The sequence below is a fragment of the Wyeomyia smithii genome, chromosome 1 (genome assembly GCF_029784165.1).
Source record: "Wyeomyia smithii strain HCP4-BCI-WySm-NY-G18 chromosome 1, ASM2978416v1, whole genome shotgun sequence".
In the NCBI taxonomy this organism is placed as follows: Eukaryota; Metazoa; Arthropoda; class Insecta; order Diptera; family Culicidae; genus Wyeomyia; species Wyeomyia smithii.
The window spans coordinates 96,051,806-96,073,746 of NC_073694.1; the positions used below are offsets into that span (position 1 = coordinate 96,051,806).

The window sequence follows — 21,941 nt, forward strand, 5'->3', positions numbered from 1 at the left end:
GAACCCATCCGTTGCAGCTTCTGTGAAACTTGTTTTCATATCAACCAGCAATGCTGTGGTATCAATAGTCGTCTCTGTAAAGAATTTCTAGCGCAAGGCAAAATAATATTCATTTGTCCGTCCTGTCGTGAGGTACTGAACGGTCGATCTGTTCGTGCTTATGTGACAGATTTGCAAACAAACCAATCCTCACAACCACAGCCTATTGCCGATTTACCAGCGCAGGTTCAGAAGCTCTTTGATGTCGTCGATAAATTGAGCAGGAAAATTGATAATATGCCCCGCACACCGATGATTGAGGATCCAATGCTTGGTATATCATCTGCTTTGTCTACTACGCCTGTTTGACCAATAAAAAACGCAAAACGTCGTCGTACTGAACCTATTCATATCGAAGCCGATCGTGGAGAGAATAACATTGACCTGAGTGATTTATCAGTACCTTCAATTGTTCCTGTCGTTGCAAAGAACTGTTTTTGGCTATATTTTTCTGGTTTGAATCACCGACGGTGACATACAAAAAATCATTTCGCGCTGTTTGCACACCACTGAGCCTGTTGTTGCCGTACAGCTCGTGCGGAAAGGTATTGATACATCGAACCTCTCTTATGTGTCTTACAAAATCGGCCTGAATCCAGATTTGAAAAATGTTGCATTAGATCCGGCTTCATGGCCTACTGGCATGCTGTTTAGGGAATTTGTTGACTTGCCAAAAAATTAGATTGTGATTTCGCCTGCTGTGCAACTAATGCACATGATTTGACCGACAACGTAATAAAACTGCAATTTTATATCCATGAGACTTTCGACGGAGACCACTTGCTGCCAACTAATGTTCCTGCCGATGGTGTTTTGGACCCGAGACACCCTTTAACAGGCACTATGGAAGTCTCTGACCCCTCCACCACAGTCGCGCACTCTGCTTAGATTCGCCATCGTCATCGTCCCGGCCCTGCGGTCGGAGTGCGGGAAGGGGGTCTCCAGCCTGCTGCTTCAGGCATGTATAGTTTAAATTCTGAACAATCGGTACCTGACCATCGTTCAAGTTTCAGCATTCCGGACAACATCGGCCGAATAGCGAAACATCTGGTTAAACTATCAGAATGTGCGGGGACTGCGAACAAAAATCGACGATTTTTTTCTGCACACTGAATACAGCATGTACGACATCATTAGCTCACTGAAACTGGCCTAGACGACCGCATCCATTCACTCCAGCTTTTCGGAAACTCGTATAGTGTTTTTCGGTGCGACAGGAACGCGATAAATAGCACGAAACGTTCCTTTGGAGGTGTTTTGATTGCTGTGAAGAAACAACACCCGTGTACTCTCTTTGAGCCCGCACACGGACGGCATTTAGAACAGGTATGCGTTCGAGCGACTATTCACAATAAGAAAATTTTTTTTTAGGTTTAAAATTAGTTTATTTGACACGGCACGATACATTTTCAGTTTTACTGAGCCAAGTACAATTCGTATTAATTCTACGTTAGCAGGGAAAAGAGGGAGGCCTTTTCTTTATTCTCGCGGCCGACTACGAGCTAGTGGGGATTTAAGGTGAGAGGAGGGAAATACAATTCTTGCTTAAAACTAATTAAGATATACGATCTATTTGTGTTTCGACTGGTGTTCTTTTTTGTTTTTTAAACATAGATTTAGGCTCTTCGTGTTCGTGTCTCCAGCGTCGTATACGGGTATTCTGACAAATAGACAAAAGAATATTAAATTTTAATGTCAGTCTTTTTCAAATAACAGTACAGTTGTGTCATGTACTGGAGATCACCGCTTCCCAGAATGTCTCTAACGGGTACGTTCGGTTGTTTTCCTCGGGCCCGGAGGGAATCTATAAACTCGGACCTAACATCACAGAATTCGGCACACGACCAAACAACATGCTCGATGTCATGGTAGCCATCGCCACAAACGCAGTGATTACTGTCTACAAGCCCTATACGAAAGAGATGCGTGTTTAACGTGTAGTGATTGGACATAAGTCTGGACATCACGCGAATGAAGTCCCGACCTACATCCAACCCCTTGAACCATGCTTTCGTCGATACCTTAGGAAAAATGGAATGTAGCCACCGTCCCAGTTCATCTGAGTTCCATGATGATTGCCAACTGTTGAGTGTTCTCTGACGCAAAATGCTATGAAATTCATCATAAGCAATTGGTCTTTCATAAATATCGCCATCAATAGCACCCACCTTAGCTAAAGAGTCAGCCTTTTCATTACCCGGAATCGAGCAATGAGAAGGGACCCACGCTAAGGTAACCCGGTAATTTTTATCTGTTAAAGCACTTAAAAACCGCCGTATTTTCCCCAGGAAATACGGGGTGTGCTTCACAGGCTTCATCGATCGCAGAGCCTCAATGGCACTGAGACTATCTGTGAAGATGAAGTAGTTGTCTATGGGTAGGGTTTCGATGATTCCAAGAGAGTACTGAATAGCAGCAAGTTCTGCGACGTACACGGAAGCAGGAGCATCGAGTTTGTAGGAGGCGGTAAAATTTTCGTGGAAAACACCGAAGCCAGTGGACTCATCTTGATTAGATCCGTCAGTGTAAAACCTTTTATCATAACTAACATGTTTAAACTTATTGGAAAAAATCTTAGGGATCTCTTGGGGTCGCAATTGATCCGGGATACCAGAAATGTCTTGTTTCATGGTGGTGTCGAAGAATATAGCATTATTAGAAGTATCTTAAAGTGCGACATTGGAGAAATCGTATGAAGAAGGATTAATATCTTGAGCCATATAGTCAAAATATAAAGTCATAAATCTGGATTGAGATTGAAGGTCGACCAACCTCTCGAAATTTTCAATTACTAATGGGTTCATAACTGTGCATCGAATTAGCAACCGGTAAGAGAGATTCCAAAAACGATGTTTCAACGGAAGAATACCCGCTAACACTTCAAGACTCATCGTATGGGTCGACTGCATGCAACCCAAGGCAATACGCAAACAACGATATTGTATTCTTTCTAGTTTCAAAATATGCGTGTTCGCAGCGGAGCGAAAGCAGAAACAACCGTACTCAAGAACTGACAGTATTGTTGTTTGGTATAACCTCAGAAGGTCTCCTGGGTGGGCTCCCCACCAGGTTCCGGTAATCGTACGAAGAAAATTAATCCTCTGTTGGCATTTTCGTGTCAGATACCTAATTTGACAAGCCCAGGTGCATTTAAAGTCGAACCAGACCCCGAGATATTTAGCGACTAAAACCTGAGAGATCGTTTTACCCGTTAGTACGAGCTGCAGCTGAGCTGGGTTATGCTCCCTAGAAAAAACGACCAACTCAGTTTTCTCCGGAGAGAATTCGATACCCAGCTTAAGAGCCCATTCAGACAAATTGTCTAAGGTATCTTGCAATGGTCCTTGCAGATCGCTAGCCTCGCTACCAGTAATGGATACAACGCTATCGTCTGCAAGTTGCCTTAGCGTGCATGAATTTGCAAGACATTCATCGATGTCATTGACGTAAAAATTATATAAGAGAGGACTTAAACATGAGCCCTGGGGAAGGCCCATGTAACTAATTCGGGAAGTTGTCGAATCGCCATGTGAGAAATACATATGCTTTTCTGACAACAAGTTGACCAAAAAGTTATTCAAATTTGGTGAAAGTCCCTGCGAATGAAAGGTTTCGCGCTTAAAACTTCCACAGAGACAGAGTCAAAAGCCCCCTTAATATCCATGAACGCAGAAGCCATTTGCTCTTTCAGAGCAAATGCGACTTGAATTTCAGTAGAAAGCAACGCTAGGCAATCGTTCGTCCCTTTGCCCCGGCGAAAGCCAAATTGAGTATCTGAAAGTAAACCGTTTGTTTCGACCCATTTGTCTAACCGTAAGAGGATCATTTTCTCCATTAATTTCCGGAGGCAAGAGAGCATCGCAATCGGCCTATATGAATTGTGATCAGAGGCAGGTTTCCCGGGTTTCGCAATAGCAATGCCTTTTACCTCCCTCCAGTCATGCGGAACAATATTTAGCTCAAGAAACTTGTTGAACAAATTCAACAAGCGTCTTTTTGCAGAGTCGGGTAGATTCTTCAACAGGTTGAATTTTATTCTATCTAACCCTGGAGCCTTATTGTTGCACGACAGGAGAGCCATTGAAAATTCCAACATCGAAAATGGAGGCTCTTCCGTAGTTACTATAAACGCGTCGCGAAAGGTTTTCTGTTCCGGTACAGAGTCCGGACAGACCTTTTTGGCAAAACCGAGTATCCAGCGATCTGAATACTCCTCACTCTCATTCGAAACGTCACGGTTCCGCATGCGCCTGGCGGTATCCCAAAGAGTGCTCATCGCTGTTTCCCTCGACAACGCATTTACGAACCGCCGCCAGTACCCGCGTTTTTTCGCCTTTACTAAACTCTTCATCTGCCTGCCCAGTGCCTCGTACTTTCGAAGCAGGTTGACAGTGCCGTACTCCCGGTAGTCCTTATACGCCGCGGACCTTCGCGCGTACAGCTCAGAGCACTCTTTGTCCCACCATTTGTTGGGAGGGCGCTGTCTAATCGTTACCCCGGGTATCGGTTTCGTCTGAGCTTGAGTCGCGGCGTCGATTATCAAGCCAGCTAAGAACGCGTATTCTTCCTCCGGAGGAAGTTCCTCGTGAGTCTCGATAGATTCCGCTATAATAGACTCATAACGCTTCCAATCAATATTACGTGTAAGGTCGTAGGAAATATTGATTGGGTTCGGGGGAGTTGAACCATTAGCAATTGATATAACGATTGGAAGATGATCACTACCGTGGGGATCGTTGATTACTTTCCACTGGCAATCTAACGCTAGTGATGTCGAGCAGAGGGATAGGTCAAGCACGCTTTCACGTGCTGGAGGATTAGGTACACGTGTCGCTTCCCCAGTATTCAAAAGTGTCATATTGAAGTCGTCGATCAAGTTACAAATTAAAGAAGATCGGTTGTCGTCGTACAGCGGGGGTCGCGAACAGTGAGAGTTAAAATCTCCCAAAATCATAAAAGGTGCGGGAAGCAATTCTGCTATATCAAGGAGTTGCTTCTGTTCAATCCGCGCGGATGGGGGAATATATAACGAAACAAGGCATAGGTCTTTTCCATTCAAATTCGTTTGAATGGCAACAACTTCAATATTCGAGATCGAGGGGAGGTCGATTCTGAAAAAAGAATAGCACTTTTTGATCCCTAAAAGTACCCCTCCACCGTGTGAGTCTCGATCTCGACGAATAATGTTAAAATCGTGGAAATTGAGTTGATCGTTCGAAATGAGAAAGGTTTCACAGAGCGCGAATGCGTCACAATTGTATGTATTCATCAAATGAGAAAATAAATCGAATTTGGGGATGATACTTCTGCAATTCCACTGTAATACAGTGAAAAAATTCCTAACATCTTTCGCCGTATTAGTCATCGAAAGATACGATAGCTGAAATGAGGGGCCAAGTTGCTGCTAGTTGCTTCAAAAAGGTTTTCACTGTAGGAAGAAGGGCAAGAAGAATATTTTGTAGGGGATCTGGTATGTTGAATGTTTTAAATATCCAGTCCACAATATCAGAAAATTTTATGAACCCTGTTTCTTTTTTATCTTCTGATCGAGAAATGGGTGCACGAGGGGTTTTTGGTGCCCCAGGAAGCGGTGGGTACTCCTGGTTTGATTTGAAATTAAAACCGGGGGGTACTTGCTTCGGTTTTTCTTCACCGCTTCCTTTTTGTGTTGTCTTATTGGTCATTCCGCTAGGGGTTATCTTACGACCTTTGCGAGAAAAATTAGGAGAGTTGAGCATTCTCCTCTTCCTAGATCCCTCTGGCAAGGCATAGGAACACCCTTCGACGGGATCGTCAGATGTACCCTCATCAGTTGGCAAGAAGGAAAAGATGTTTCCTGTCAAGGGTGGCTCAGCCCTCTTAAGCATTTCTGCAAAAGAGCGCTTTGATCGTTCCTTAAGGGAACGTTTAATTTTTTCCTCGCGCTGTTTGTACGCGGGACATGCCGGAAGGTCATGCCGAGTTCCCTCGCAATAGAGACACTTTTCAGTATCCCCACTGCAAGCGTTCTCAGCATGATTGCCTCCACACTTGCTACAGCGTGCCTTGTTGCAGCAGTAGGTGGCTGTGTGACCTAACTGCTTACAGTTTTGGCAATGCATGACCCGCGGTACGAACAGGCGTACAGGTAGACGAACCCTGTCCAAGCGGACGTAGTTCGGCAGCGCGGATCCGGCGAATGTTACTCGGAAGGAATCCGAAGGGAGGAATTTCTTCTTCCCTTCTTCGATGGATGCAATGCAATTGCTTGCAATCCAGTATCTTTACACTTTGCATCAAGGGGTTTTTAAAACAGCCAACTCCATGACGCAAAATTTCATCGACAGTGAGATTCCCCTCGGTAACCACACCGTCGATTTCTACATCCTTGGCAGGGATGTACACGCGATACTCTCTCGTGAAGAGCTCGTAGCCAGCAATTTCGTTTGCTTGCTTCAAGCTACTCACGACAACTCGCAGTTTGTTCGGCCTCACCTTCGTAATCTCGGTTACGGCCGAAAAATGTTTTGCCAATTTGAATAATATTCAATGGCTTCTTTATGGGCCGGAAAAAAACAACGTAGGGACCGCTAGCGGCATCTGGGTAAGCTTTTACCCGTACTTCCGGTACACTTGGTACAGGACTTGGCAAAGGGGAGGGCACAGGGGAAGGTAGGGGTGAGCTGACGGGAGAAATTTCAATTTCTTCCCCGTTTGTTTCCACCTCCAGGAAAAGTTGCACCTGCATGTCGTCCATTTTGCGGGAGCGTTACGCTCTACCGCACACAAACGATAAATATTGGAATATGGGGGGGGGGGGGTTCAAGTAGTTGATATTAAATTTTAAAAACAAATTTTCAATCTACAATGGATCAAATAAAAAAAAAGACAGTAATACAAATACTAATAACAATAGTAATAATAATAATAATAATAATAATTGTAGTAATAATAATAATAATAACAATAATAATAATATCAATAATAATATAAATAATAATATTATAACATAGTAATAATATTGATAATTATAGTAAAAATTCTAAATGTAATACTTCACCGAACGTCTAAGTCACGACCTCACGGCTGATAGTTGGATTAATCGAGTGTCTCCGCAGAACAAACCAGAAAATTTTTCTTTGCACTGTGTATATTCCACCGGACAAAAGTAGCGATGCGTCAGTCGTAGATGCACACATTGCTTCTGTTCGTGAATTTTGTGACAATAGTCCTCCCGATAGCATAATAATTGTTTGCGGCGACTACAATCAGCCTCGATTTGCCTGGAACTTATGCAACGGTGTGATACAACATACTAGTTCGGCACAGCTTTCTGCAACAAATGCAACCTTTATTGACGGCATGGATTTCCTTAATTTATGTCAGGTAAATTTACAACGTAATCATCTTAGCAGATTGTTGGATCTGGTTTTCTGTGCTAGTGACAGTAACGTGTTAGTAGACAAATGCGAAATTCATGCATGCTCAGATTTGGAGAAAATCAAGTTTTCATAAAAACCCGTACTTAAGTGAATTCAAACTCGTTTTTCTCTAAGTCTGTGCGTGCTAGAATAAATCTTTCAGCATCTTTGGATTCACAAGACGTTACTCTAGCAATATAGAGCTTGAAAATTGGAGAGCTAAGTTGAAAACTACCGTGGGAAGAAGTTTGCATGCTAAAATAAATATTTCATCGCGAATGGATTCAGGAGACCTTACCTCAAAAATGTTGAGCTTAAAATTTGAAGAACGGTTTTGTTATTTGAATTTTTATAAAATTACGTAGTTTTGTGATTTTGTACTGAAATAATTTAGAAACTCCAAAATTCACTTTTACATACCATATTTCATCTACCTGACATGATTTGATACATGGAGCAATTGATACGTATGAAAATTCCCAGTGTTTGCTCAATCTGTTTGAAAAATTAGAAAAAACACAGACATATTCGCGTCTCACAGAAACGGGGAGGGGTCCAGAGGGGTGGCACCTCAACCAAAACTTAGAGCAACTATTCCCCTTGAATAAAATTCCAACTTTTCCCAAATCGCCCGTTCCAGTGCTGAGAACGAGCATTTTCAAAAAACAAGTTTCGTCCCGGGTCTTTACGGGTTAATTTCGCTTCCCATTACTAACTGTTCAGCTGCTTCACAAATGTTTGTCCCGCCTATTAGGCGTGATTTGAACTACCGTACAATCGACTTCGTTGCCCTTTCTGCGTATCTCTCGAGCATTGATTGGGCTAGGATGTTCGAGACAGAGTCGGTTGATAATATGGCTGTGCATTTTTGCGATGTTATCCGCCAATGGTTAGTGAAAATTTGCCTTACGTAAAGCCGACCCCCCCCCCCCCCCCCGGCACCAGAATGGGGCAACAGCTTGCTGCGGCGCTTGAAACGAATTCGCAATGCATATCATCGTTAACATCGCAGATGGCGCACCGTTCAGAGTAAATACGATTTTAAGCGTGCCAGTGAAAATTACCGGCGACTAAACGCTAGTCTTTATAAATTATATGTTCTGCGCACCCAGGCTAATTTGCGAAGAAACCCGAAAAAGTTCTGGAGCTTCGTAAACTCGAAGAGGAAAAGCTCTGCAATACCGTCGGAAGTGTTTCTTGATGAATCTAAATCGTCTACCGAAGCTGATGCATGTGAGATGTTCGCCACGTTCTTCTCGTCGGTTTTTACTTCCGATCCTGTTCCTACACGATCCGTCGAAAGTGCTACACAGAATGTTCCGAATAATTGTGTTGACTTAGATGTCTTTGAAATCACTCCCGAAATGGTCATCACGGCTGCTAAGAAGTTAAAAACGTCATATTCCGCTGGGCCGGATGGGATTCCAGCTGTAATATTTCGCCGATGTGCCGAGTTGCTTGCTGTCCAACTATGCCGCATCTTTAATAAATCCTTCGAATCAGGAAAATTCCCGGATGTCTGGAAAAATTTCATAATGTTTCCTGTTTTCAAAAATGGTGATCGTAACAACGTAAAAAATTACAGCGGCATCACCAACTTATACGCAGGCTCGAAACTTTTTGAAATTATCGTAAGTGCAGCTATACAACGTAGCACAAGACACTATATTTCGTCTGACCAACATGGTTTTATGACTGGCCGCTCCGTCACTACGAATCTCACCTCTCTCTTCACCTCTAGTTGTATTCACGAAATGGAACGTGATATACACTGATCTGAAGGCTGCTTTCGATCGCATAAATCACCGGATACTTCTAATCAAGATTTTACGAATGGGTGCTTCGCAACAATTCGTAAAATGGCTATGCTCATATTTGTGTGGTAGACTAGTGCGAGTGAAACTAGGACCACAACTATCGCCTCCATTCACCAATAAATCGGGGGTGCCACAAGACAGTAATTTGGGACCACTACTGTTTATACTATATTTCAACGACGCTGCTGCTGTGTTAGGGATTGGATGTAGGCTTTTTTATGCTGACGATCTTAAAATATTTTTGACGATTCGTTGCATCGAGGTCTTCAGGAAATGATAAATTCGTTTGTGTATTGGTGTAAATTGAATTGTCTGACAATCAGCATTGCTAAATACAACGTAACAACCTATCATCGTATAAAATCGCCCATTAAATTTAACTACCAAATATATGGCCAAGCTTTGAATAGAGTTGAGTACGTGAATGATCTTGGCGTGACCCTCGATTTAAAACTGTTATTTGATCGTCATCGTACTATGATTATTTCAAAAGCCAATCGCCAGTTAGGCTTCATATCGAAAATTGGACGTGATTTCAAAGACCCATACTGCTTCAAATCACTCTATTGTGCACTTGTCCGTCCTATCCTCGAATCCGCCAACCTTGTTTGGATGCCACACCAGCTTTATTGGAGTATACGATTAGAACGTGTGCAGCGTAGGTTCATACGTATAGCTCTTCGAGACTTACCTTGGCGACAACCTGACAATCTTCCAGCGTATTCAGACCGTTGTCGTTTACTCAATCTGGATACCTTGGAACGCCGCCGCAAGATACAACAGGTATTATTTGTGGCAAAGTTGTTGAATAATGAGGTAGACTCTCCAAAACTCTTGTCGTTGATAAATTTTTGTGCGCCGCGAAGAGCCCTTCGATCATCCTCACTATTAATAAATCACTCTCATCGTACGAACTTTGGTCACAATGAACCCGTTGCCTCGTGTATTAATATGTTTCGTCGTAAAGAAGAACATTTTGAATTTGGTGAGCTTTCGCAAAAATTGAAGAAAAAGCTAGAAAGGATAAGTTTTTAATATTATATACATATATACCTTAGTTCATTAAGACTTCGAGTCAGATGAAAATTATACCCAAATAAACAAATAAACAAATAAACATATCCCCGTCCCCCAGGAACATCAAAACAACGTCATATACAAGATACCATGCAAAAACTGAGACGCCTGCTACGTCGGAATGGCAACAAACATGCTTAAAACAAGAATCAGCGAACACCCAACGTACTACAACACTTGAGACAAACTAGTACAACAAGGTTACAACGCAACAGATCCACAAATTAGTTCACTTGAGAAAAAAACAGCACTAATCTAACACAGCATCACACAAAATCACAGATCCGATGTTCACCAAACTAAAATTATAGACAGACCATCGTACCATCCGCTCTACCGTTCTATTGCTAACACAGAAAATAGTATCAACAAACGCACAGACACTGAGGGACTCAACACTGTATACGCTGGTATTATACACACAATAAGAAATATCAATCAAAACAAAACCAATAAACACGACAACCAATATGCAGCCACAACCCAAAACTTTAGCGTAGCTCTCCGATACACTCACAACAAACTGTCAAGAAATAGTAGACTACAAAGGAAGACGCACAACTAATAGCTCTGAACAATTAATTTCCGCTCAAAATTTTTAAAGTGCTCAAAAAAAGTGTTAAGTGTTAAACAGTATAGTGTACAAAAGTAGACGCATATGCAAAAATTTTGTTTATACATAGCCAAATTAGGACGACATTTGCAATACACACCAGACAACCCATGCTGGTGGTGTCCAGCACACTTAACAATAAAACGATAATCTTTTCTGTAAGTACAAACACATACAAAAAAAAAACACAAAACAGTAACAAAAAAAGGAAAACTACACGTATTGTATATTTTTAGACTCCTTGAAAAAGGTGAAATAAAGCCACCGAACACGTGGTAAAAGTTTCATTTTTTTGATCGTTAAAAACATTGCACAATAATTCATGAAGTCATCGATATCGAAAATTTTTCTAGGATGTCAAATATCTTAAAAATGCATGAAACATGGTGTTACCTCGAAAAAAATTTTAAAAAGAAATCGACTTTCTGGTACTTTGCATATACGCGAGCTCGGCGCCAATTGAATATAAGAGAAAAATTTGACCTTCGAATTTCGCTCAGAAGTAGGGCTCAAAAGTTTCGTATTCTCGAAAAGAGTACTCATTTAAAATTCTAGCTCAATCGAAGTCCAGAAAACGCACCTCAGAGCAGTCATAGTTTCACTTTTTCGAATAAAGAATAGAACATTTCTGAAATACATGAAACGTCGAGATCTGATGTTTGCTCGGTATTTTTTTTTTTCACAAGATCTCGAGATAACGAAGATTCCCAGCTCAAAAATTTCTTAGTCCCAAAAAGTTTTTTTTTCGGGAAACATCAAGTTTATATATGCATGTTAGAAATGTTTTATTCTAACATGCATATAAAACTGTCATTCATTCTTTTAATAAAATGACAGTTTTTCAAAAAAAACTGGCATTTTCCACTCCCAGACACCGGAGCGGACATCCGGAAAGTATGCTAATCGTTATTTTATGCATCGATACAAATCGTGTGGGCTCACTGGCAGTTTTGAAGTAGAATACTTCTCTCAGGAAGTTCGGCTACATAGGGATGTGAAATGAAAATTTAAAACCGAAAAAAGTGAAAAATATATCCAATTTCAAATGCTAATAAATCGGTTAGTATTCGATGGATTTCCTTCGTTCTTGCAGCAATAGATTGGATAATCTTCTAAGATTCTTCCGAAATGAAGATAATTGTGATTTTATTATTCAAACTATTGTAATATTGAAAATAGTCAAGCCTTGTCAAAACGAGAAATTCGACCTCTGATTGGTTGTTATATGATCGATTCCCAAGCACGGTCGACAGAATCATATACCTTGCAATTTAAAACATGCTATTTGGCCCATATAAAAGCCTGTTTCAGTCGAAGCCGCTCATAATAGTTCTAGACAGCGACAACAGCAGTCGTTCTCCCTAAGCAGCAGCACTAGCAGTGCAGTGGATACCAGTGATGGCGGAAAGCGGCCACAGCTGTGGCGTAGTAATGGATAGCGCACTAGTTGCAGCGGATTCCAGCAACGATAGCAGCTGGGCCAGCTGATGCAGGGACAGTGGATACCAATGGCAGCGTATAGCGGCCACAACTGTGGCATGGCTTTGAATAGCGAACTAGTTGCAGCGAATCTCAGCATCGATAGCGGCTGATGTAGTGAGGCACTTTAGTGAAATGCAGTCTCTGTGCGATAGTGGGCACTAGTAAATGCATTCAATGAAAAGTTGACTCATTTTGACAACACGTGAGCCGTCTAGTTTTGAGTGTTATATCAACATTTCATTGTTTACTTCATCGCAAGGAATACTTTATTCGCCCTGTCAGTGATAACGCAAAGATGTGATCGGCATCTTATCCGATACTAAAATGAACAACAAATTGTCCTTTTCAGGATGAAATAAAAACTTGATTGAAGAGTTAAAATTTTCTAATGAGTTAATTCACATTTTCAAATATGTAAAAGTTATAAATCTTACTTCATCTCCGTGTTTCAAAACGTACTGAATTATCTTTTCCTTCAGTCATGAGCACGACATCCGAAAAAATTCCATCTCAAAATTTCAAAATTGTCAAGCCCCAACCATGACAAGCAACTTAATATATTATTGAAAATGGTCATTTCTTGTTGAAGCGCCAAATTCGATTGATCTGATTAGTCAACGTTTATTTACTAGAAAAAATGCCTGACACGCAAGCAGCCGGGATATCTTTCTTGTAAAAGTACTCTACTTCAACCTTGCGGTCGTGGCTTCGCACACAACCCTCCTGTTATTTTATAATATCTCTATTTATATCCCTTTCCGACCGGGCCCATATTATTGCGTAGATAGAAGGTGACTCAAACAAAACTTTCTCTATCGCTTTTTGAACGTCCTAGCTGCTTCGAAAAATAAAAAACCGAAGCAAGCAAGTGCTTTTATATAGGAATTGCCTCGATTTAGGTTTTGTTATCTGTCAACCTACACAATTGTGTGGGCTCGGTTGGAAAGGGATATGAAATCTCGCGACACAATCACCAACGAGTAATGAGATTAAAGGTAGGCAAAATCAAATTTTGCTTATTATTGTTTCAGTGCTAATCATGATTTCACATAGCACTGTTAGTTACACAAAGGCTTCACCTCTTGGGCTTTTTAGTTACTTACAAGTTGAATAAAAGTTACGGATGCGAATTATTACAATCTTTGATTGCAGCATTAAAAGTTACATTTGCTTCATTGTAACAATGTGTGCTGCTCGGGAAGCTGTTAAAGATTATACAAAACATCGCAGACTGTGTCGAACTCCAGCGGCTAGTCGACATTTTCCACGGGTGGTGTTCTAACGGCTTACTGACAGTTAGTATCCAGAAACATTGTGTAATTTAATTGAATAAAAAAATAAGATCCAATACTATACAGTAGGGTGGCAATGGAAAAAATGTAAAAAAATTATTTTTTTCATCTAACTGTTAGGTGGATTGATCGAAAAATTAAAAACGCCAGAGATAAGGCCTTGTTCTATTAAACAATTTTGCTGAAGACATTGAGTACATAAAATCAATTATTCACAGTCAAATCTAGAACGATCACGATTTTTCGGATTTAGCCCACTGTGCACTGTGGGATTTCCAAATAAATCTTTCCACCAATTGTTAATGTCTTGAAATATAATTCTTGGAATGTGTAGAAACTGTTTTGGAAGTTATTTAATAAAATGGTGGTTGAAAAACGTGCTTTACAATAAGTATTTCGTCGTTTTTATATCACTTTTTTGTACTTTATGATTTTCAAAAGGGCATTACTCAAAAATTTACCGTACGATGGTTTTAAAATTTTGACCAGAGATTCTGGACGTCACAACGAATCGAATGTACTCAGATCTTCTGGTACATTTATTTTATAATAACGGTCTGTGGGAGCACCGCGATTGCGATAATTGTGATTGTGACGGGATGTTGGAAGGAAAAACAAGGTTTCGATAAGACTACTTTCTCTTGACAAAATAAGGCCTTCTTATAATAAAACTGATCTTAGAAATATTTATCCTCTCCACGAAATTGTAATTGGCGATATTGGCACGGGGAACGAGGTTTCGATAAGACTCCGTCCTCTTGACATAATAAGTCCTTCTTAGAATTAACCTGGCCAGACGTTAGTCTTACTCCAGGGAATTTTAATTTAGTGATATTGGTAGGATAGAAGAAGGCTCGGTATAGTAGAGCAGTAAGCTTGAAACGAAGGGGTAAACTTTCATACACAAGCACGGATATAAATGAAAAGCGTATCATTTACCTCAATAGTGATACCACCAATAATATGAAGTGCCGAGTACAGAAAACACCTGGGCAATATCACAGTAGATCAAATGTCTCTGGTCGCAGTAATAAGTCCGCACAGAAAAAAAGCCCAACATCAATACGCGTCGAGTCCGTCTGCGTATCTACAGAAGCGTCTGCCTCATCTGTTAAAGCAACACGAGGAACTTACGATCTAGCTTCGTGCCACTATTCAAACTATGTCCTGGATTGAAACGAAGCCAACGGGGTCACTTTCGTGCCCAAGGACATCAACAACAGAACCACTTGTACATATACACATACATACAGAAAATGCTCAGTTCGTCGAACTGAGTCGAGTAATATATGACATTCCGCCATTGGGACCACTTTTATATTGCCAGTGATTGCTATACCTTTAAAGTTTGAAAAGGATCGGTCAACTAGGTTATATTCTACATCGTTTTTCCGTGATGCACCCTTTAAAATTAAAGCAAAATTATTCTCAGTTATTTCGTATCTATTTGTATTTTTCTCAATTAAATTTGTGAATAATAATTCAAAACTATAAAAATAAAATTTGCATTTCTCTCAGATTCTTTCTTTACAGAACGGTATGTAAGTCAGCCAGCTGATGAAGGCCGTGCATTACATGATTCAGATTTATCGATGAAGGCAAGCAATTTTATAAATAAAAAGTTTCTATTAATTCACGGAACAGCAGACACGCAAGTTCATGAGCAACACACAGCCTTATTAACAAAATCACTTATAAAAGAAGGAGTTATGTTCAGACACCAGGTCAGTATATAAATAAAATACCGGGTAGGGACTACTTGTAGCATTGTTTTTCATGGGGGAATGCAATTGCTAATCAGTCTTTTGTAAGTCTTTTCATTCGAGGTCGGAAAATGACTCAGAGCGTAATTCCAAAACAAATTTCGACAGAAACGTACAATCAATATGATGACTAGGGTAGAGGAGTTGTGTTTGACCATACTAATATTCTAATATTAATTGCGATTTCAAGATCATCAATTGTAACTGTGAATACTATTCTACAAAATTATTGTATAATTTAGTAAATAAGTATGCGTATAAATTTATTTTTGACAAAAAAAACATTCGACGGTTTTGTAAACACTATATATATATATATTAGGGCGGTTCGATTTGTAGGGGATCAAAAAATCGCTTAGGCACATATGATTTTCGGATTCTAGGGATCAAAATAAGATACTTTGCTCAAGAAACCATACCTCTAAAATGAATTCTGATGTCCCTTGTACTAACGTGTAGGTACCCAAAAGGTCAAATTTCGAAAAATCCTGTTTTGACCCATTTAGAGTGCCCCAATCGAGTCCAAATGTATGACCGACCCCCACTAACTTTGGAGGGCCGACCCACCCATGCTAGTGTTACCCCCCTGGGACCCCCCTAGGGGGTCTCCCATACAAAAATATCAAAAAATATCAAAAAATCACCATTTTTGGCACTTTATATGACAAAAATCAGGGAAATGGCTATTATTTTTCCGCACAAATGAAGTTTCTAGGAAAAAAATGTTTTTTTTTTTTGTTTTTGGATTTTTGTTTTCTCCTGCTTCGCATGGAATTCGGTCCTGAGTCTTCAGCGCATACATACACAATTACACATATTTCTGAGCCATTCTCATTGCAGATGGCGTTTGCAGTTGGCGTCCTTTTTAACATAAAATCGTATATCACTCTGTTACATCATATGTAATATTTTTATTTCGACCAGTCAGGCGAGCACCGCTGGTATGCTACCACAACGGCTACCACGCACGGACGCTCCGTTTCCACTGTTCCCACGCACACTGTAGAACCAGAGTGAATAAATAGAGGGACGCAGAGTCTGAAACCAGAAAAACCAAACGAACACTGCAAAGTCGGGTGTTTTCGTCAATGAAATAGTCTGCTGGGAGGCAAAAAAAATCCATCCACTGTTTCCTCACAATCGGATTCTTCGGGAACCGAAAAAAACTCACATTCCTTACTGTTTTTTGTTATTACACAAAACGCACTTCATTTTATCTATCTCTATCAAACTTTATCAAACGAACTTGTTTTAAATTTAAATACAATAACTATCTTTTCACTCTGACAATAACAACACTCCGTTGAAGTCAACTGGAACTTGAGCAAAAAGGGGCTGCCAGAAATATATTTTGGTGGATACATAAAAAAAACCGTGTTGCTGTTTTGACTGAATTTCTCTCTGCGTCACTCTATCTATTCACTCTGTGTAGAACTAGTGTAGGTTTCGTATAGGATAGAAACGTCAACATAAATCATTCTACATCGTCCGCCAAAGAGTCAATACCTAAAATAAAAACCTGAAAGTGAAAGTGAAAATTGTTAAAGTCAAAATATATTTTTTTTAGTTTACAATGAACCCGCAAGATGAAATAGCAACAACATCATCAGCTATCGAAAACCCAATGAGTCATATACCCAAGCATGATGTTGCTGTTTCTGGTGTGTCTTCTGATTTGAATGATATTAATTTACCAACCGTTCTGGATATCTTGAGATATTATTTTTACTTAAGCGAACGTGCAAAAACTGAACAAAAAAAGTTTTCAGGATTAAATTAGTTTATTTGACACGGCACGATACATTTTCTGTTTTACTGAGCCAAGTACAATTCGTATTAATTCTACGTTAGCAGGGAAAAGAGGGAGGCCTTTTCTTTATTCTCGCGGCCGACTACGAGCTAGTGGGGATTTAAGGTGAGAGGAGGGGAGATACAATTTTGACTTAAAATTATTTTGGAACTTTGTTTTTCAACTGGTAGAGCAATTGTATTCTTGTTTGTTGTGGGTTCAAAATATTTGTGTAAGCATAGATGCGGGCTCTTCGTTTCCGTGTCTTCAGCATAGCATATTTGTATCCTTAATCTGACAAATAGACAAAGAAAATTTTAAATTTTAATGTCAGCGTTTTTCAGAAAGCAGTATAGCTGTGTCATGTACTGGAGATCACCGCTTCCCAGAATGTCTCTAACGGGTACGTTCGGTTGTTTTCCTCGGGCCCGAAGGGAATCTATAAGCTCGGACCTAACACCACAGTATTCGGTACACGACCAAACAACATGCTCGATGTCATGGTAGCCATCGCCACAAACGCAGTGATTACTGTCTACAAGCCCTATACGAAAGAGATGCGTGTTTAACGTGTAGTGATTGGACATAAGTCGGGACATCACGCGAATGAAGTCCCGACCGACATCCAACCCCTTGAACCATGCTTTCGTCGATACCTTAGGAAAAATGGAATGTAGCCACCGTCCCAGTTCATCTGAGTTCCATGATGATTGCCAACTGTTGAGTGTTCTCTGACGCAAAATGCTATAAAATTCATCATAAGCAATTGGTCTTTCATAAATATCGCCATCAATAGCACCCACCTAAGCAAAAGAGTCAGCCTTCTCATTACCCGGAATCGAGCAATGAGAAGGGACCCACGCTAAGGTAACCCGGTAATTTTTATCTGTTAAAGCACTTAAAAACCGCCGTATTTTCCCCAGGAAATACGGGGTGTGCTTCACAGGCTTCATCGATCGCAGAGCCTCAATGGCACTGAGACTATCTGTGAAGATGAAGTAGTGGTCTGTGGGTAGGGTTTCGATGATTCCAAGAGAGTACTGAATAGCAGCAAGTTCTGCGACGTACACGGAAGCAGGAGCATCGAGTTTGTAGGAGGCGGTAAAATTTTCGTGGAAAACACCGAAGCCAGTGGACTCATCTAGATTAGATCCGTCAGTGTAAAACCTTTTATCATAACTAACATGTTCAAACTTATTCGAAAAAATCTTAGGGATCTCTTGGGGTCGCAATTGATCCGGGATACCAGAAATGTCTTGTTTCATGGTGGTGTCGAAGAATATAGCATTATTAGAAGTATCTAAAAGTGCGACATTGGAGGAATCGTATGAAGAAGGATTAATATCTTGAGCCATATAGTCAAAATATAAAGTCATAAATCTGGATTGAGATTGAAGGTCGACCAACCTCTCGAAATTTTCAATTACTAATGGGTTCATAACTGTGCATCGAATTAGCAACCGGTAAGAGAGATTCCAAAAACGATGTTTCAACGGAAGAATACCCGCTAACACTTCAAGACTCATCGTATGGGTCGACTGCATGCAACCCAAGGCAATACGCAAACAACGATATTGTATTCTCTCTAATTTTATAATGTGCGTGTTCGCAGCGGAGCGAAAGCAGAAACAGCCGTACTCAAGAACTGACAATATCGTTGTTTGGTAAAGCCTTAGAAGGTCTCCTAGGTGGGCTCCCCACCAGGTTCCGGTAATCGTACGAAGAAAATTAATCCTCTGTTGGCATTTTCGTGTCAGATACCTAATATGACAAGCCCAGGTGCATTTAGAGTCGAACCAGACCCCGAGATATTTGCGACTAAAACCTGAGAGATCGTTTAACCCGTTAGTAGGAGCTGCAGCTGAGCTGGGTTATGCTTCCTAGAAAAAACGACCAACTCAGTTTTCTCCGTAAAGAATTCGATACCCAGCTTAAGAGCCCATTCAGACAAATTGTCTAAGGTATCTTGCAATGGTCCTTGCAGATCGCTAGCCTCGCTACCAGTAATGGATACAACGCTATCGTCTGCAAGTTGCCTTAGCGTGCATGAATTTGCAAGACATTCATCGATGTCATTGACGTAAAAATTATATAAGAGAGGACTTAAACATGAGCCCTGGGGAAGGCCCATGTAACTAATTCGAGAAGTTGTCGAATCGCCATGTGAGAAATACATATGCTTTTCTGACAACAAATTGAGCAAAAATTTATTCAGATTTAGTGAAAGTCCCTGCGAATGAAGTTTCGCGCTTAAAACTTCTACAGAGACAGAGTCAAAAGCCCCCTTAATATCCAAGAACGCAGGAGCCATTTGCTCTTTTCGAGCAAATGCGAGTTGAATTTCAGTAGAAAGCAACGCTAGGCAATCGTTCGTCCCTTTGCCCCGGCGAAAGCCAAATTGAGTATCTGAAAGTAAACCGTTTGTTTCGACCCATTTGTCTAACCGTAAGAGGATCATTTTCTCCATTAATTTCCGGAGGCAAGAGAGCATCGCAATCGGCCTATATGAATTGTGATCAGAGGCAGGTTTCCCGGGTTTCCGAATAGCAATGACTTTTACCTCCCTCCAGTCATGCGGAACAATATTTAGCTCAAGAAACTTGTTGAACAAGTCCAACGAGCGTCTTTTTGCAGAGTCGGGTAGATTCTTCAACAGGTTGAATTTTATTCTATCTAACCCTGGAGCCTTATTGTTGCACGACAGGAGAGCCATTGAAAATTCCAACATCGAAAATGGAGGCTCTTCCGTAGTTACTATAAACGCGTCGCGAAAGGTTTTCTGTTCCGGTACAGAATCCGGACAGACCTTTTTGGCAAAATCGAGTATCCAGCGATCTGAATACTCCTCACTCTCATTCGAAACGTCACGGTTCCGCATGCGCCTGGCGGTATCCCAAAGAGTGCTCATCGCTGTTTCCCTCGACAACGCGTTTACGAACCGCCGCCAGTACCCGCGTTTTTTCGCCTTTACTAAGCTCTTCATCTGCCTGCCCAGTGCCTCGTACTTTCGTAGTAGGTTGACAGTGCCGTACTCCCGGTAGTCCTTATACGCCGCGGACCTTCGCGCGTACAGCTCAGAGCACTCTTTGTCCCACCATTTGTTGGGAGGGCGTTGTCTAATCGTTACCCCGGGTATCGGTTTCGTCTGAGCTTGCGTCGCGGCGTCGATTATCAAGCCAGCTAAGAACGCGTATTCTTCCTCCGGAGGAAGTTCCTCGTGAGTCTCGATAGATTCCGCTGTAATAGACTCATAACGCTTCCAATCAATATTACGTGTAAGGTCGTAGGAAATATTGATTGGGTTCGGGGGAGTTGAACCATTAGCAATTGATATAACGATTGGAAGATGATCACTACCGTGGGGATCGTTGATTACTTTCCACTGGCAATCTAACGCAAGTGATGTCGAGCAGAGGGATAGGTCAAGCACGCTTTCACGTGCTGGAGGATTAGGTACACGTGTCGCTTCCCCAGTATTCAAAAGTGTCATATTGAAGTCGTCGATCAAGTTACAAATTAAAGAAGATCGGTTGTCGTCGTACAGCGACCCCCATAGCGAACAGTGAGAGTTAAAATCTCCCAAAATCAAAAAAGGTGCGGGAAGCAATTCTGCTATATCAAGGAGTTGCTTCTGTTCAATCCGCGCGGATGGGGGAATATATAACGAAACAAGGCAAAGGTCTTTTCCATTCATATTCGTTTGAATGGCAACAACTTCAATATTCGAGATCGAGGGGAGGTCGATTCGGAAAAAAGAATAGCACTTTTTGATCCCTAAAAGTACCCCTCCACCGTGTGAGTCTCGATCTCGACGAATGATGTTAAAATCGTGGAAATTAAGTTGGTCATTTGAAATGAGAAAAGTTTCACAAAGCGCGAACGCATCACAATTGTATGTGTTTATCAAATGTGAAAATAAATCAAATTTGGGGATGATACTTCTGCAGTTCCACTGTAACACAGTGACAAAATTCCTAACCTCTTTCAACGTATTAGTCATCGAAAGATACGATAGCTGAAATGAGGGGCCAAGTTGCTGTGAGTTGCTTCAAAAAGGTTTTCACTGTTGGGAGAAGGGCAAGAAGAATGTTTTGAAGGGGATCTGGTATGTTGAATGTTTTAAATATCCAGTCCACAATATCAGAGAATTTTATGAACCCTGTTTCTTTTATGTCTTCTGATCGAGAAATGGGTGCACGAGGGGTTTTTGGTGCCCCAGGAAGCGGTGGGTACTCCTGGTTTGATTTGAAATTAAAACCGGGGGGTACTTGCTTGGGTTTTTCTTCACCGCTTCCTTTTTGTGTTGTCTTATTGGTCATTCCGCTAGGGGTTATCTTGCGACCTTTACGAGAAAGATTAGGAGAGTTGAGCATTCTCCCCTTCCTAGATCCCTCTGGCAAGGCATAGGAACACCCTTCGACGGGATCGTCAGATGTACCCTCATCGGTTGGCAAAAAGGAAAAGATGTTTCATGTCGAGGGTGGCTCAGCCCTCTTAAGCATTTCTGCAAAAGAGCGCTTTGATCGTTCCTTAAGGGAACGCTTAATTTTTTCCTCGCGCTGTTTGTACACGGGACATGCCGGAAGGTCATGCCTAGTTCCCTCGCAATAAAGACACTTTTCAGTATCCCCACTGCAAGCGTTCTCAGCATGATTGCCTCCGCACTTGC

At 41.1% G+C, this 21,941-nt stretch overlaps 1 protein-coding gene and 1 long non-coding RNA gene across 2 annotated transcripts in view; both read left to right on the forward strand.

Moving 5' to 3' along the window:
- LOC129731446 (inactive dipeptidyl peptidase 10) overlaps positions 1-21,941 on the forward strand; it is a 728,939-nt gene that overhangs the window by 596,722 nt on the left and 110,276 nt on the right. Inside the window, exon 12 of the mRNA XM_055691455.1 lies at positions 15,239-15,444. Coding sequence (XP_055547430.1) covers positions 15,239-15,444 — 206 coding nt within the window. The remainder of the gene's footprint in view (positions 1-15,238; positions 15,445-21,941) is intronic.
- On the forward strand, positions 1,469-1,994 carry LOC129731477 (uncharacterized). The gene is made up of 3 exons (XR_008729026.1): positions 1,469-1,557; positions 1,654-1,694; positions 1,756-1,994. It is a non-coding gene; the product is annotated as an uncharacterized LOC129731477 (long non-coding RNA).